The following is a 16,408-nucleotide window of genomic DNA, read 5'->3' as shown; positions in this document are numbered from 1 at the left end:
TTCTATTCAAGTCAACGGTTCCCTAGGGCTGGCGCTATTATCTCACTGTGCTTTTATCACCTTGGAATTTTTATGGTTATTTTTGATGAATTCACATTTTTCTAAAGACTTTTTTTTTTTTACATTAAGCCAATTTTCATTTTTAATTAAAGTCGTAAATAACCTTAATTCTGACTTTAAAGGTTTATTGTTTCTTACATTTTATTATTACGCCAGGAAATATTTCAAATACCAAAACCTGAAGTGAGTTAGTCATCAGAGGTTCTCAAAGACCCCGTAAGTTTACTGTAGCTTATAAATGTTATACATTACAACCTAAAGGCATATTTAAAAACCCTTTTGATGCCACAAATCCTTTTGTCCCGTCCCCCCCCAGCACCACACTTTGTTCAGCAAATGTATTTCCGATTCGGGTTGATAAGTTAAAAGAATACAAAAGTAAACCAAGAATGAAGGTAAACTCTCATACTAAGCATAAGTGAGGAATAAAAGCGGTCATTTCATTGATTTATTTCCATGCCAGGAAGCTGTGGGAAAGGAGAAGGAAGAGACTCAAAGGAGGACACAGTGAGTTCCTCACTCCATTGATCTCTCTCTCTCGTACTGAGAAGCAACTCGGCTCCTCTCCTCTCCATCAGCATTGGGTATGACTGCATTCTAAAGCAGTAATAAATGATTATTTAGAAATTATGACACAGTTCATAATATTCACAGAATGGAACGTGTGCAGAGGAGGGCAACTAGGATGTCCAAGGGTCTAGAAGCCAAGCCTTCTGAAGATCAGTTGCAGGAGCTGGAAGCGAGGAAGCTGAGGGGAAATAGGAGAGCCATCTTCAAATATCTGAAGGGCTGTTGCATGGAGGAGGGAACAAGCTTGTTTTCTCCTGCCCTGGAGGGTAGGACTCGAACTCATGGCTTCAAGTTGCAGGAAATGAGATTCCGACTAGACATAGTCTAGCGGCCGCCGAGACCATATAACACCGGTCTTGAAAGACCTACACTGGCTCCCAGTACGTTTCCGAGCACAATTCAAAGTGTTGGTGCTGACCTTTAAAGCCTGAAATGACCTCGGTCCAGTTTACCTGAAGGAGCGTCTCCACATCCATCGTTCTGCCCAGACACTGAGGTCCAGCGCCGAGGGCCTTCTGCCGGTTCCCTCACTACGAGAAGCCAAGTTACAGGGAACCAGGAACCAAGTTACAGGGAACTGGGCCTTCTCAGTAGTGACACCTGCCCTGTAGAACGCCCTCCCACCAGATATCAAAGAGAAAAATAACTACCAAACTTTTAGAAGACATCTGAAGGCAGCCCTGTTTAGGGAAGCTTTTAATGTTTAATAGGTTATTGTATTTTAGTGTTTTGCTGGAAGCTGCCCAGAGTGGCTGGGGAAACCCAGCCAGATGGGCGGGGTATAAATAATAAATTATTATTATTATTATTATTATTATTATTATTATTATTATTAGAAAAACTTTCTGACAGGAAAAGCTGTTCAACAGTGGAACAGGCTCCCTCGAGAGGTGGTGGACTCTCCTTCCTTGGAGGTTTTTTAGCAGAGGTTGGATAGCCATCTGTCAGGGATGCTTCAGCTGAGATTCCTGCAGTGCAGGGAGTTGGACTAGATGACTCTGGGGTCCCTTCCCACTCTAAGATCTATGATTTTATAAAGAAGAAGCCATTATTATTATTATTATTATTATTATTATTATTATTACCCCGCCCATCCGGTTGGGTTTCCCCAGGAATTCTGGGCAGCTTACAGCATATCTAAAAACAAAATAAAGACATCGAGCATTAAAAACCTCCCAATACATGGCTGTCTTCAGGTGCAGTTTCTCCTCCTCATTATCATTCATCATGATTTGATTTGAATTTTTGGAAGCTTTACAAAAAGGAAAACACACACCACTAAATAGATTTTAGAAATGGGCAAGATTAGATGCAGATGCACAAAGCATTTTTTTTAAAAAAACAACCAAGCATCCTTGAGCTCTGCTTTGTTCCTGCCCCTCAGAGCCAGGGCATCATGCCAAGCAGGGCCTTGGCAGTGGCAGCCCCTTCTCCTCCTCCCCTGCTCTCCAGCAGCTGCTCCGAGCAGCACAAGGAAGGAGACTGGGAGTGGTAGCAATGGTAGAGGCAACGGGATGCTCCCTCACAGCTGCTCCTTGGAACCAGGGCCAGATCCTCCTCCTCTTCCAGCTCAGTGGCAAAGAGGGACATTCCGGGATCAAATCAGAAGCCGGGACGTCTTTCGTAATTTTGAGACTCCCTGGACAATCAGGACACTTGGAGGGTGTTGTTATTGTTTAGTCGTTTAGTTGTGTCCGACTCTTCGTGACCCCATGGACCAGAGCATGCCAGGCACTCCTGTCTTCCACTGCCTCCAGCAGTTTGGTCAAACTCATGCTGGTAGCTTCGAGAACACTGTTCAACCATCTCGTCCTCTGTCATCCCCTTCTCCTTCTGCCCTCCATCTTTCCCAACATCAGGGTCTTTTCCAGGGAGTTTTCTCTTCTGATGAGGTAGCCAAAGTATTGGAGCCTCAGCTTCAGGATCTGACCTTCCAACGAGCACCCAGGGCTGATTTCCTTAAGAATGGATAGGTTTGCTCTTCTTGCAGTCCATGTGACTCTCAAGAGTCTCCTCCAGCACCATAATTCAAAAGCATCAATTCTTCAGCAATCAGCCTTCTTTATGGTCCAGCTCTCATTTCCATACATCACTACTGGGAAAACCATGGCTTTAAGTATACGGACCTTTGTTGGCAAGATGATGTCTCTGCTTTTTAAGATGGTGCCTAGGTTTGTCATTGCTTTTCTCCCAAGAAGCAGGGGTCTTTTAATTTCGTGGCTGCTGTCACCATCTGCAGTGATCATGGAGCCCAAGAAAGTAAAACCTCTCACTGCCTCCATTTCTTCCCCTTCTATTTGCCAGGAGGTGATGGGCACTGGTCCTATCACTTGGAGGGTAGGTTCTTACAGTTGGATATGGACTCACTGACGGAGGAAGAAGAGTGTGGGGGGAGCGCACTGCCCCCGGCACCGATCCCCAGGGTGCCATCGCAGCTGGCCCCCCCGCCTGTGCTGGGCGCCCTGCTCCTGCAGGCGGTGAACCCTACTCCCGGGACGTGTGCCAGCCCCACCCCGACTGCTCTCTGCCACTGTAGGGACTGCACCCTTGCATTTGCACCAATAATAATATAAATAATAATAATATAAATAAAATAAATAAAACAAAATAAAATAATATTTGCATCCTGTATGGACTGCACTCTTGCATTTCCCTTGCATTTGCAGATCCGCCTTGCCCTGTTACCTTTTTCCGAGCCTGCTGGTCTTTGGAGGAATGGGCCTTCACGTGCTTCCTTAGAGAGCTCGGATCTGTGTATCGTTTGGTGCATCCAGGAATCTGGCAAGCGTAAGGTTTCTGAAGCAAACAGAGGAAAGGTTCTTCAGTCACTTTTTAAGATACATACACCTACGTTTCTTTAAAGCCTGTGGGTTTGAGACTCAAACTGTAATGCAATTAACCATAGTGAATAATGCCACAAGCAGAGCGGTCACGACACTGAAAACACAGCTAAGAGATAGAAAGTACGGAAGACTGGTAAGAAAGAGAAAGGGAACCGTTTGCTTTCTTTCTACAAGTGTATTTTGTTATTTCATATATTTCATATGAATATCCTTGATAGATTATTTTTATTTTTAACGGCTTACTTGCTCATCAGCCTGCATTGCACATCCTACTGCTGGGGTGTGGGAATCAATAGCCGCATGTTGACAAATAGTGAAGTTTTATGTGGGAAGCAAAAGGTCAGTTTGGCTGGGTGAGGGGAAATCTCAGCCAGGGCCCAGGGCATGGTGGATGCCCATTGGTGCAAAAAGTGGCAAAGGCAGGAGTGACTGAATTTCACACACTGATCAAATAAATCATTATCTCCACTTGTACTTACAATTATGTAACCCTCATAGAAACCTTTGGTATAGTCAGAGATTACATTTCTTTAGTGGGCCAGGAAAAGAAGCTGTGGAAAAGTCCCAGACATAGAGATATAGAAGAAACCTGCTTCAGAAGAGAGAAGGAAGGGGAAAGGTTAGTCGGATATGGCAGACAAGAAATCAAAGCAGAAAGCACACTCTACATTTGAAAGCTTCAAAAATACTGAAGGCTATACAAAGAATCTTCAGGGATTGTTTATTGAGGTATTTGACTTTAAACACTAATTATAAACATGCACTGCTATCAATACAAGCTTTTAAAAGAACATTAAAGCTTATTGGAAAAAGTTGTGTTTCACCGTTGTTTCATTTGCATTACTAGCCAGAATTGTATCATCGTAATTTTGTTCCATTCATCACAATTTCCTTCATGAGCAACAGTTGCCATGCAGGAAGGTATTTGTATAACACTGTGCCATTAGAGTGAAACACTTTCCCAGGTGTTTTTAGGCCTGATCTATACATTTCAACCAATAACTCTTATACGTAATTATTTATGATATGGGCTGTTTTTGTGTGTAGGAAATTGTAATGAACGAAGCATCTTCTGCAAGATGCAAGCTTAAATAAAAACAAATTAGCACATATTTTCACTTGCCTTTGGGTGCAGTATTACTCCACAAGCACTGGAAAATCATGACCGTGAACCAGTTCTTGTCATCTTCAAACAGCCATTTTCTTGGGACCCAAATGAGACTCACAACTCTAATGCAGATGTGCATCCTGATGCACACACACACACACACACACACACAACGACAATGGCCTGGTTTGTATGTAACAATATGGCATAGTGTGAATGAACATGCCGTATTTTTTGCTCTATAGGACGCACCGGACCATAGGAGGGGGAGAACAGGAAAAACAAAATTCTCCCCCTCTCTGCTCAGTACCCCTTCAGTGAAGCGGCAGGAGAAACGGAGCCCCTTCCATTTCTCCTCCCGCTTTGCTGAAGGGGCGCTGCGCAGAGAGGGAAAACTGTGCAGCACCTCTCCACCGACCCCTCTTGCTCTCCAAGCTTCAGGCGGCTATCCACAAGCCTTCGGAACGTGGGGGGAACTCCTGCTGCACTCCGAAGGCTTGCGGATAGCTGCCTGAAGCCCCCGGAGCGCAGCAGGAGTTCGCGCTGCGCTCCGGGGGCTTAAGGCGGCTTCAGCGAAAGCAACGCGAAGCCTCCGGAGCGTGGGGGGAGCTCTCCCTCTGCGCTTCGGAGGCTTCGCGTTGCTATCGCTGAAGCCAAGGAGCCTGCATCCGCTCCATAAGACGCATACACATTTCCCCTTAATTTTTGAAGTGGAAAAGTGCGTCTTATAGAGCGAAAAATACGGTAGTTGTGCAAAGTGTCCTATTGTGAGCCAAGCCATGCTTTGGCATAGCATTGCATCCAAACACGGACTTGGGATTTGTCTTGCTGTAAACAAACCAGAAGTTGTAGACAAGATTGTTCTTGGTTTACCAGTTATGATTTATTCTGTGGAGGCAACCCATGAGCCTCGGTTAGCAAGCCAAATCATGGTTGAGGGCCTGGTTGTGTGGCAGGCGAGGAGAGAAGCAGTCATGATGTTCATACTCTGCGCCAGTGTACGTGCTCATTCCTGCTAAGCCATTGTTTGGCGTAGTGTTACATGTGAACAAGGCCACTGCGTGCAAGTCAAAGCCAACTTACTTACATGGGTGTTCCTTGCTGGATTCAGGAGCAAAGGTTGACTAAAACAGATGCACATTAGTATGTGCGTTGAAATTGATTGAAATTATTGAGAAGTCAACATCTGAATGTATATATGAACATTTGATATCATGCTTTGCCTGTGACCTGGTGTTGTAGGCAAGTATTCTAAACTCTTTTTACTTAGTGTACAATCTAATATTAATCCATAACTTTGCTAATTAATGACTTGCATGAACTGTGTCTACAAGCCGACCATGGTCTAGTTTGCACATAATTTAGGTACTACCTCCCCCAACCACTGCTTTGCATAGCATCCTGCGTGATGATGAGTTCTGGAGACATTTTGGTTGGTCCCAATAAAGTTGCTGTCCAACTGTGGTTTTCTCATAGAACAACACAGCTACGGTTGCTTTCTACATTCCATACTCTTTTACTGGAATATATTGTGTATACAGTGGTACCTCAGGTTACATACGCTTCAGGTTACAGACTCCGCTAACCCAGAAATAGGTTAAGAACTTTGCTTCAGGATGAGAACAGAAATTGTGCTCCGGCGGAACAGACCTCCGGAATGAATTAAGTACTTAACCCGAGGTACCACTGTATTAGAGAACATTTACTTCATCTGAATGCATTGCACAGTTTTGCAAAATGTGTAGACAGGTTGAGTGTGTAGTGTTTCAACAGGCCCATTGCCTTAAATCATCCTGTTGTCATCCAGAAATTCTTGGACTCAAGCTCTGATCAGTCCTGGCCAGCATAGGCAGTGGTCAAGGTTTTTATTTAAACAATACAGATGCATACTTCATCTGTAGACTGCAGGGCGGTTAATGGCAGATGTACTTCAGTAACACCTGGAGAGTCTCAGGCTGGGAAAAGGCTTCCCTAAGCTGAACTCCTTCTACACTTCGCCATAGGGGATCCAGCAGCTCTTTCTGACAAGGGATCCACCAGCAGGAGCTGTGGGTCTGGGAAAGGAGGGGAGTCTATCATGAGGCATGGATTGGCCATGTTGGAGGATGGGCCTTGGCAGCAGGGCACAAAAGGGGAAGAACTACACTTGCATGAAAGTGGCCTCTCAATTTTTCTCACAGGCCCATATAAGTTCAGCACAAACAGTTGGGCCTGGTGAGCATTTAAGGTCCCCAACCCTAATCTGTGGGTTGCCATCTGATTGGATTTTATTCTGATCCTGATCTGATTTTAGGATGTATTTTAATTGATTGTCTGACTTCATGTTAATGTGTTATACATTTGATGTTAGCCGTTCTGAGCCCAGTTTTGCCTGGGGAGGGCAGGGTATAAATTATTATTATTATTATTATTATTATTATTATTGGACAGCAGCTTCTGCCTCCTTGAAACAGTTATAGAAATAAGGACTTATTTCTTGAAATGATCTCATTTGCTGTTAAAAACAAAACATCTAGTTTCAATTAAATAAATTTGCTACTGCCTCTTGCAAAAGTTAGTGTCTCTGGGATACATCCAGACATAGGACTCAGCGACACAGCTGCAAATAAAACATTTTAAATGTGTTGTAAAGTGCAATTTACAAATGTGACACTAGAGGGCAATAGTGAGCTATGCAAAATTCAATGTATTTTTCAAAATGTTTTTTAAAAGCATTTTCACAGTGTTGTTTTTTTAATATATGTGTAGATTCCACCCTGGTCATACATAGAGCAGACCCACTGGAATCAATGGGACTTCAGCCAGGACCAATTGAAGGCCCACTGATTTCAATGGGTCGGCGCTTAAGTGTGATTCAATCTTCATCTAACCTTCTGCCTCTGCCCAAATTCTCCATGGCCAACAATCTCCCCTTTCAAAGTTCTAATTGCAGAGAACAAGAGCTACAGCAGAGTCAAAGCAGGAGAGCAATATACAATCTGAAATCCGGTTCTTCCCTTACCGTGTCCAGGTGAGTCCTCTGATGCTTGGCTCGGTCGCTGGAATTACTGAATGCTTTTTGACAGCCTGGATGCTGGCAAAGGTAAGGCTTTTCTCCCGTGTGGCTCCTTAAGTGAATCTTGAGGTTTTCTAGTCTAGAAAAGGCCTTGTTGCAGCCTTCAAACTGTGGAGCAAAAGAACATTGCTAACAATGAAGAATAGGGTAACGAGGAAGGAACTCCCCCCCTTTTTGAGCAAATGCTTCTTGCACATTCATGTTAATTTCCTGATTTTGAAACAAGGCTGCAGCCTGTGAACGAGTGTGAGGGAGAGAATTAGTGTCATAGGATTATGGCCGCCGTCTCCACTTTCATTGCTCGCAGGCTCATCCAAGTATCTGAACAGAGCTGATAAGTAGATAGCTCTGTGTGTTCAGGAAACCTGGGATTCAGCTATACAGCTGCAAATATAATGTTAAAGGGCATTTTAAGTGCATTATACAAATATGGCACTAGATGGCGCTGATGAGCTAATGGCAAATTCCATATATATTTCAAAACTTTTAAAAAAATAATAATAATTCGCAGCATTTTTTATATATGCGCCTATTCAGCCATGGAAATGACAGAAGCCCTCCCTGTGTGCAACCAACATCCACACCTTCTGATAAATGTGTGGTGGTCTTACCCTAATACATGGGTAGGCAAACTAAGGCCCAGGAGCCGGAGCCGGCCCAATCGTCTTCTCAATCTGACCCATGGACGGTCTGGGAATCAGCATGTTTTTACATGAGTAGAAGGTGTCCTTTTATGTAAAATGCATCTCTGGGTTATTTGTGGGGCATAGGAATTCGTTCATTCCCCCCCCCATATAGTCCAGCCCCCCCCACAAGGTCTGATGGACAGTGGGCCGACCCCCAGCTGAAAAAGTTTGCTGACCCCTTCTCTAATGCATTCCCTAACACTTCAACAGATGAGTTGAAGACTTCTGCTTGCGCAGTGGTGCTTTCTCCCTCTCCTCCGCCCCACAGCCCCCAAAATTGGCATGGGTGGGGGTGGGAGAGGGGAGGTTGCTTTGGCTGGCAAGCCCTGACGGAACAATCAACGGAGCGCAATGTTGAATTACTTCCTATACATTTCAGTCATGTGGCTTCACCCCCAAAGAATCCTGGCCACTGTAGGTTACATCCCACAGAGCTACGATTCCCAGCACCCTTAACAAACTACAGTTCCCAGGAATTTGGAGGGGAGGTCATGTGCTTTAAATGTGTTTTAAAGGTATGGTTTGTAAGCAGCCTGAAAATCTTTATTAGTCATGTATTGCTGAGTATAGTGGTACCTCGGGTTACATACGCTTCAGGTTACAGACTCCGCTAACCCAGAAATAGTGCTTCAGGTTAAGAACTTTGCTTCAGGATGAGAACAGAAATCGTGCTCCGGCGGAGCGGCAGCAGCAGGAGGCCCCATTAGCTAAAGTGGTGCTTCAGGTTAAGAACAGTTTCAGGTTAAGTACGGACTTCCGGAACGAATTAAGTACTTAACCTGAGGTGCCACTATAGTTAAGATTCCCCATGCATGCTTTAAAGTCTCGTGCACATTGAATGTGTGATATTATTATTATTATTATTATTATTATTATTACTATAATCATTATCAACAGCAGCAGCAGCAACAACTGCAAATAGATTCTTATGGAATAGTGTTAGATTACCTTCAGAATTAGGCATTAAGTCCACAGTGATAGATTGACATTTCTCAGAATGACATTTTTCTAAACGGGACAAAACAGGCATGGTTTTCTTTCCTAATAGGATTTTAGGCTTAGTTAGCTTATTCCCAAATTAGCTACAATTAGGCACTGAAACATGAAACCAAGTTGATTTCAGTTATATTTTCAAATGGGAACGTTCATAACTGCTGAGTTATTAAAGCATAAGTATGAAAGAGGATGTAGAACCTTAACCACAATTAATCATTTTAATACTTGTCAAGCTTTTGCCATTTTAAGACCTTTCAACACTCATAGAAGTAAGCCTGAATCATCCAGACTTTCTGGAAGCATAAAAATTTCATGGATTTAATGAAATAATATAAAAATAGCAGAATTCTGTAATGTTTTCCTGGTTACTGTATTTTATTCTGTACTGTAACATTTAAACTGATGCTGTAAACTAACTTATAAAGACAATTTCCTGGACTATGTTTTTTTAATTTTGTGTTTGTGCTAGTGTTCTTACTAATCAAATGGAGTTTGAATCTATTTACATGAAGATTCCCCCCTCTTTATAGAGGATATATATATACAGCACTAATTGAAATAAGAGGTTTTTAAACACTAAAGTTTATAGTGAAGGTTATGAACAAGGGAAATGTGAATTATTATATTAATTTCGCTATGAATGAATGAATTCATTATAGATGGCTGGCTTTCTCTCACTGAGAGGAAAACTATACATGATTATCCATTGTGAGGGGGTGAGATTCCTTGACTTTTCTCTTCTTTCTAGCATGCACCTTGAGGCTTAAATCTGAAGCGGAAGATGCCCAGGGATGGGACCCTGGAGGCTTCTTAACCAGTCAGCTGTTGTTATGTTGACATGCTTGGGGGGGGGGGCAGATACCAACACTTTTAGTTCCTGCGGGGGGGGGCACAGATGGAGGCTATTTTTAGCAGAGAAACTGCTGGAGGCGAAGTTGTTCCTCAACATAGCTTTCGGATGTTACAAACTTATACCGCTAGCCACTTGCACAATCAAGTTCATGCCCGGCTGGCGTCGTGTGTTTTAATGTCCAAAAAGAATGTTTTGTAGGAAAGTTGTGTGAAGAGGTCATGTGTCAGGGAACTGACATCGGAGCTGGAGGTGGAGGGGAGGCTCTCTAATGATGCTGGAGAAGGGCCCAGCAGGGAGAGAGGCAGCTCAGCAGATGGGGAAGCAATTCAGTGCAACACCAGGAATAAGGAGGGGCAGATGGGGGAATCGGAGAGAGGGCTCCCAGACTCTTCACCGGACACCAGCGGGGAGAGCACTGGTCCTCCGCTACCCACGCCCTCCCTGCGCAGAAGACTTCCGCGCAGAGAAAGTAGGAGGAGACTGGGTGTCAAACAACTTTTATGTTGGAAAAGGTTTAAGAAACGCCCACTGACGGATTCTGCTAGCAACTGAGGCAGCCACGAATTGAAGGGCTGTCCAGACAGAAAGGTTTAACAAGGCAACAAAGCCAGGAGAGGCGGCAACTTACGCACGAGCAACCCCATACCATTATATCATGCAAGCAGCTTGTGATGCTTCTTCGCAATCTCTGAGTCCCTCCCTTATAATAATAATTCTTAAGTACCTCTACAACAGACACAGAGATTTTGTACACTCAGAGGCCCAAGACAACCCAATTACTGGAAAAGTCTGAATGCTGAGCTGTTTCCCCCCATTTATTTATTTTTTGCTAAAAACACATAAAGTATCCTTCATGAATAACAGAGCCCTTTTCTCCAGGAGAAATACCAAACCAAGCCATGTATGCAGTGGATTGCAAAGTGTGGCCATTGCCCCTTCCTACCCTTGACTAAGAGATTGACAGATGCACTTAACTTTGCATATCCACAAAGTTTAGACCTGACAAAGTCAGTCACCACAGAGATGCACCTTTTTTTTGTATTTATAAAAGCTGAAAACTTAGCACTGGAAAAAAGATCACTGGAACTTTAGACTGTACACTCCTTTCACGTGTAACTTGCCTTCTGTACACTTACATGGCAGTAAGCCCCAATGAACAATACAGGACTTACTTCTGAGTAAACATGGAATCGATTACAACACAACACAGATGCCTTGAACATTTGATGGCCGTGCTGTCTGCATGTACCTATAAATGACGCACACAAACGTACTGACTTTGTGGGAACTATTTCTAAGTAAAGATTCTTAGGATTGGGCTTCAGGTTTAGTACGCCTCCCCATTTCAGTCCTGGCTGACTTTTCTGTTGTTATTGTGAAGAAAGTAAATATTATGACAAGCTTCTTGGAAGAGAAATTACTTTTGAATGTGTCAGCTGGTAATAATTTGAAAACAATGTGGAATGAAAGCCATCGGAAGAAAAAACCCGAAGAACCTGAGAATTAGTTTGCTGCAACTCTTTGTTGGAAAGCAGTTTGGAACTTTTCTGCTTTTCTCTCTTTTCTGCCTTCCTTTCCCAACTGCTCAAATACTTGTACGGTTTATTTTTCATTTCTGCCAATTTTATTGTACTGTAAGTGCCCTCTTTCTTCTTACAAGCATTCACATCTTAGCCAATGAGTGAAAGCCATTTACGAGCTTGGGAGGAGAGGGGGTTGCGGGCTACCCCCTCCTACACACGCGGGGGCTGGCCTTTTGCCCCCGCGAGATCCAGGGAATCCCTGGGCGTGCCTTCGACCCGGCCCGCCAATCGGCGGGCTGGGGAGGCGTGGCCTAGCCTACTTAAGTCCAGGCACGCCCGGGGACCGCCCTCTTTCCCCTTTCCAGCTGAGCGGTTTTCCCATCCCACCCACCCTTAGGCTTAGCTAGCTATGACCTTGCTATGGACTCCGGTTGGTTGCCGCAAGGGGCCTGGTAGGAATTTTTCCAATTTGGCGCACTTCCAGCCTTTTGGTTTTTCACCTACCTCGTAGCAAACGTCACAACTTCCGCGGTATTGGCGGTTAGGCATTGGCAGGGGTTAATTGTTATGCAAATGAATGGGGGGAGGAAGCGCCATCACCTTCCCCCAAGGAAAAGGGTAGTCCGGTAGAGGACTCCGGGGGGCGTTGCCTTGTCCGAAACCTAGGGAGGTAATAGCCTCCGGCACGCCCCCGAGCGGTGACACGCGTGGGATCCTAGTTGGCGTACTTCAACAGGACCCCCACGGCTTGTGGATAACCCTTCCCGGTCTCCATGCCGGGTAGTAGATAGGAGCCAATGCCTAAGGCCAATACCTTTCAATTCTGTAATCAATAAAGTTGTGGCCTTTTTATGCCCATTAACCTTAAATAATGTGTCCAGTGTCTTCATTTCACATGGGGGAGGGGACTTGCCACTCAATGGTTTGCTCCTGTTAGCTTAGGGAGGAGTGAAGTCTGTGGATTCCTGCTTCTCCTGCATCCCCCAGGGCCACCTCCATCCTGTTCCAGAGGGATGGGGGACTCTCTGGAGCCATGCAGGAGTTGGCACTGGGGACAGAACTGGCAAAAGTCATCTTCCCCTGCTAACCTGACTTTAACCGCATATTATCATCCCAGAACTATCCCATTTGCACATGTGTGTGTGTGTGCGCGCGCAGTGCCGGATTTACGTACAGTGGTACCTCGGGTTACATACGCTTCAGGTTACAGACTCCACTAACCCAGAAATAGTGCTTCAGGTTAAGAACTTTGCTTCAGGATAAGAACAGCCCAATACAAATCACCCCCCTCTGAAGCTGCCATTAGTTGTGGAAGGAGAAACTTGCCAACTTTAAAATTTAATCCTCCTCCTTACATTCACTTAAGACTTCCTGCCAAACATAAATTGTATCTTCCTATGAGCAAACATTGTAATTTGCTGGATTTCTGTAGCCTATATGGAGTTTTAAGCAGATTTCCGTATGTAACTCTATCCAAGCGTACTGGAATGTCCCATCAAATTCAGTGGGACTTATTTCTGAGTTCACAGTGTACATCTTCTTTAAAAACAAAACGAGCATGGTTCACAACAAATAACATGGAAAAAACAGTGATTGCACCTTTTGATTTCTCAATAGCATAGAATTTATTTTAAAAATGCTAAAATACACTGAAGAACCTTCATAAACATAGGTCTTATGATCAGGGGTATTATTTGCTTATGGGAAAAGAGAGCCCTTAAAATAAATGGCTGTGTTTTGATGTCTTCAAATTGTTCAGATAAACTAACACTGATTTTAATTACAGCTTGAAGAGTTCTCATTAAAATGGAGCACTGGATAGTATAATTCTCTGAGTTATTTATGTGCATTAACATCAGATTTTGAATGATTGAGGTAGAACACCATAATGTGCACAGACAGAAGGGTCTGCATTGAAATGAAATATACCCTGGGATGAGTACCATTCCTGCTCTCTTCCTAGGCATGTCTTATGTCCGCTATTTAAAAAATACAACAAAAATATGTTGTGCTTCGGTTATCAACATTTATAAATAGCAGCACCTACATGGTAATTCTTCCTGAGCAAGAATTTAGCACTGAGCAGGTGGCTCACTGCAGGATGCTATTATTTGATTAGCGTATATTAACATCTCACATCTACATGCTTTTATGTAATAAACCAGTCTGGAAAACATTCTGCATTTTCTATCAGATACACTCTCACCTTCATTCAATTACCCTTAGTTGAAAACAAATTAAATTAATATAGCCTAATATTTAAAACCTAACCAGCCTCCTCTTCTGGGCACAGCTATTTTTCATTCTCTCTCTTTTTTTGCCCAGGGTGAAATACAAAAACAGAATATTCAATTAGTGGTTCAAGAGAAAGATTGCCAAAAAGAACAGTTGGATTAAAAAGAAAAAGGCAAAAGGACTTGTATTTGAAGCGGTGGGAGTCCATCAGAGTAACAAACAGGCTGAGAATGTTTCTCTTTTTCTCTCCACAAGTAATCCATATGCAAATTTTCTGCAACATTCAGTATGTACTTCCTAGCTCTGTAAACATTTTTCTATTCTTTGCTGCTTAGCTCCCTCTGCTTTTTTCAATTAGGCCCTATTTGTTTAGAAAAGGATTAAGCTCTGTATCTTACGGAGAAATAATTTAAAACTAGAAATATACAAGAAATTCTTTTAGAATCCATGTTTGCATTCTGCTGGGAACTGTAAATACAAAGTGGGCAGGGGGGCAGGGGGTTCATCCTTCATTTTATATGCTCAGCCAAGTGCCACTTCTAACATTCATGACACATCAGGCAACAGCCACACACGTCACACGCTGCCTTTCCAGAAACCACCTTTTCTGTCGTCAGTAGCGTATTCTGTGGCCATGCAAGGCAGGCCTTGTGGGTCAGGCCCACATTGGGCACCTGCACAGCTGTGCTCCTGCCTGCTGCTTCCTCTGCAAAAACAGATGGGCTTGGGAGTTCTTGCCTCACCAATATTAAACGTAAAAAAATAAATATCTAAACAAACAGACAAACAAACAAACAAACAAACAAACTGAAAAGAATAAACAAAATGTGTGCTGTTTTAGCGGATATTTCATCTTGCAAGTCGTAAGACTGGACTTTCCATTTTTACTACGCTATATTTGTAGCTCTAGAGAATTTATAAAGGTAAAGGGACCCCTGACCGTTAGGTCCAGTCGCAAACGACTCTGGGGTTGCGGCGCTCATCTCACTTTATTGGCCGAGGGAGCCGGCGTACAGCTTCTGGGTCATGTGGCCAGCATGACTAAGCCGCTTCTGGAGAACCAGAGCAGCGCATGGAAACGCTGTTTACCTTCCCGCTGGAGTGGTACCTATTTATCTACTTGCACTTTGACGTGCTTTTGAACTGCTAGGTGGGCAGGAGAAAGAATTTATACCCACTGCCATTTTTCCACTTACACATAATTTACTATTCCTGTTATACTGTGGTGTCAGTTTTTAAAATTAGATTTTTAAAATAAATTAGATTTTTAAAATTAAAAAAACCCATGCATATGTATGCACAAATAGCTGACCATTTCCAAATTGTAATAATTATCATAGTTCTAAATGCCTCTCACGCAGCCAACTTCCTCATCACTCTCTGCTTAACTTTGTACCATGAGCAGTGGTTGAAAGCTCTGATTGTTCCTCTTAAAGTAAAATGGCTTGAAATAAAGCCGGTTGATACATTTGTACACATAAAGAAGCTGGTGGCAGCCTCTCTCTCCCCCCCCCCCGGCGGAACAGTAAAATTGGCCCGCCAAAGAGAATTTGGGTATTTTAACACATTCCCCGTTTGGCTGAGCTAACCAGTTATTCTGCACATGCTATCAAGACTGCAGACTTTTCTTTCTTGAGGTCATTAAGCTTGTCAAAACGAATTTGTCACCCCGAACGGCCGACCCTCATTGCCTCTGACAGCAGCACAAGTATCAAAACTTAACAGCGCCTTGCATCAGAAGGATGCAAATGTCCGATCAGAGCCCCATTGCATGTTCTGATTGTCTGGTGCAAAAAGGCCTTCTGATCTCCTAAGACAAGGGACAGGATCAGTTAAGTTACATGGGTCACAACAGTCATGTAGTAATCTTTTTGGGGGGCGGGGGGGGGAGAACAATAAGCAAGTCTGGAGGATGAACAAGGGGGACTTGGAAGACTGAATTCAGCTGGAGTTTAGTTTCTGAGGATCAGGGTTATCTATTTCGTTTTTACACACAAGTGAAAAAACTTGGAAACAGCATTGATTTCAGAGTTGCATAGTTTGTAGCTCTTGAAAAAGAAATTATTAAAGGGTCACCAGAGCCAGGGGCTATTTTTCTAGAAAAAGGGGTGCTGGAACTCACCCTGAAGGCCGCCCTTGTTGTCTTATAACGGCAATGGCACCCACCTGAGAGGTACCAGAACTCAGTTCCTGCAAGTTCTGGCTGAAAAAAAGCCCTGACTAGAACAAAAGTTTAAAAAGAAGATGTCTGGTGATTTTAAATAAATTTCACTTTGGGATTAACAAAACAATATGTGAAATGCTGGAATGCCTGTGTTTTTAAATAGCAACTCGGAAAGTCCAGTCAGGATTGGGGCTGTTGCACAGTGAGAAGGATAGTTTTTGTTTTTAATGAAGAATGTGAAGAAATGCAGTAAACAGAATTAAGTGTTAAGAGGCAATGCTCAGGGTTGGCCTGCCAAAATGCATTCAAGGAAAT

At 43.4% G+C, this 16,408-nt stretch overlaps 1 protein-coding gene across 5 annotated transcripts in view; it reads right to left on the bottom strand.

Moving 5' to 3' along the window:
- Positions 1-16,408, bottom strand: part of GLIS3 (GLIS family zinc finger 3) — a 177,421-nt gene that overhangs the window by 58,380 nt on the left and 102,633 nt on the right. For 3 of the 5 annotated variants that reach the window (XM_080987752.1, XM_080987753.1, XM_080987754.1), the window contains 2 exons: positions 7,583-7,744; positions 3,316-3,426 (listed from right to left, as the gene is read on the bottom strand). In XM_080987752.1, the coding sequence (XP_080843878.1) occupies positions 3,316-3,426; positions 7,583-7,744 (273 nt within the window). Of the gene's footprint in view, positions 1-3,315; positions 3,427-3,952; positions 4,066-7,582; positions 7,745-16,408 lie in introns of those variants that run through there. The other 2 variants (XM_080987755.1, XM_080987756.1) reach the window with 2 other exon arrangements.

The sequence above is a fragment of the Podarcis pityusensis genome (genome assembly GCF_964106645.2).
Source record: "Podarcis pityusensis genome assembly, chromosome: 17".
Taxonomy (NCBI): domain Eukaryota; kingdom Metazoa; phylum Chordata; class Lepidosauria; order Squamata; family Lacertidae; genus Podarcis; species Podarcis pityusensis.
Note: the sequence above shows the minus strand (reverse complement) of the source record. Positions and strands in the feature narration are given on the sequence as shown.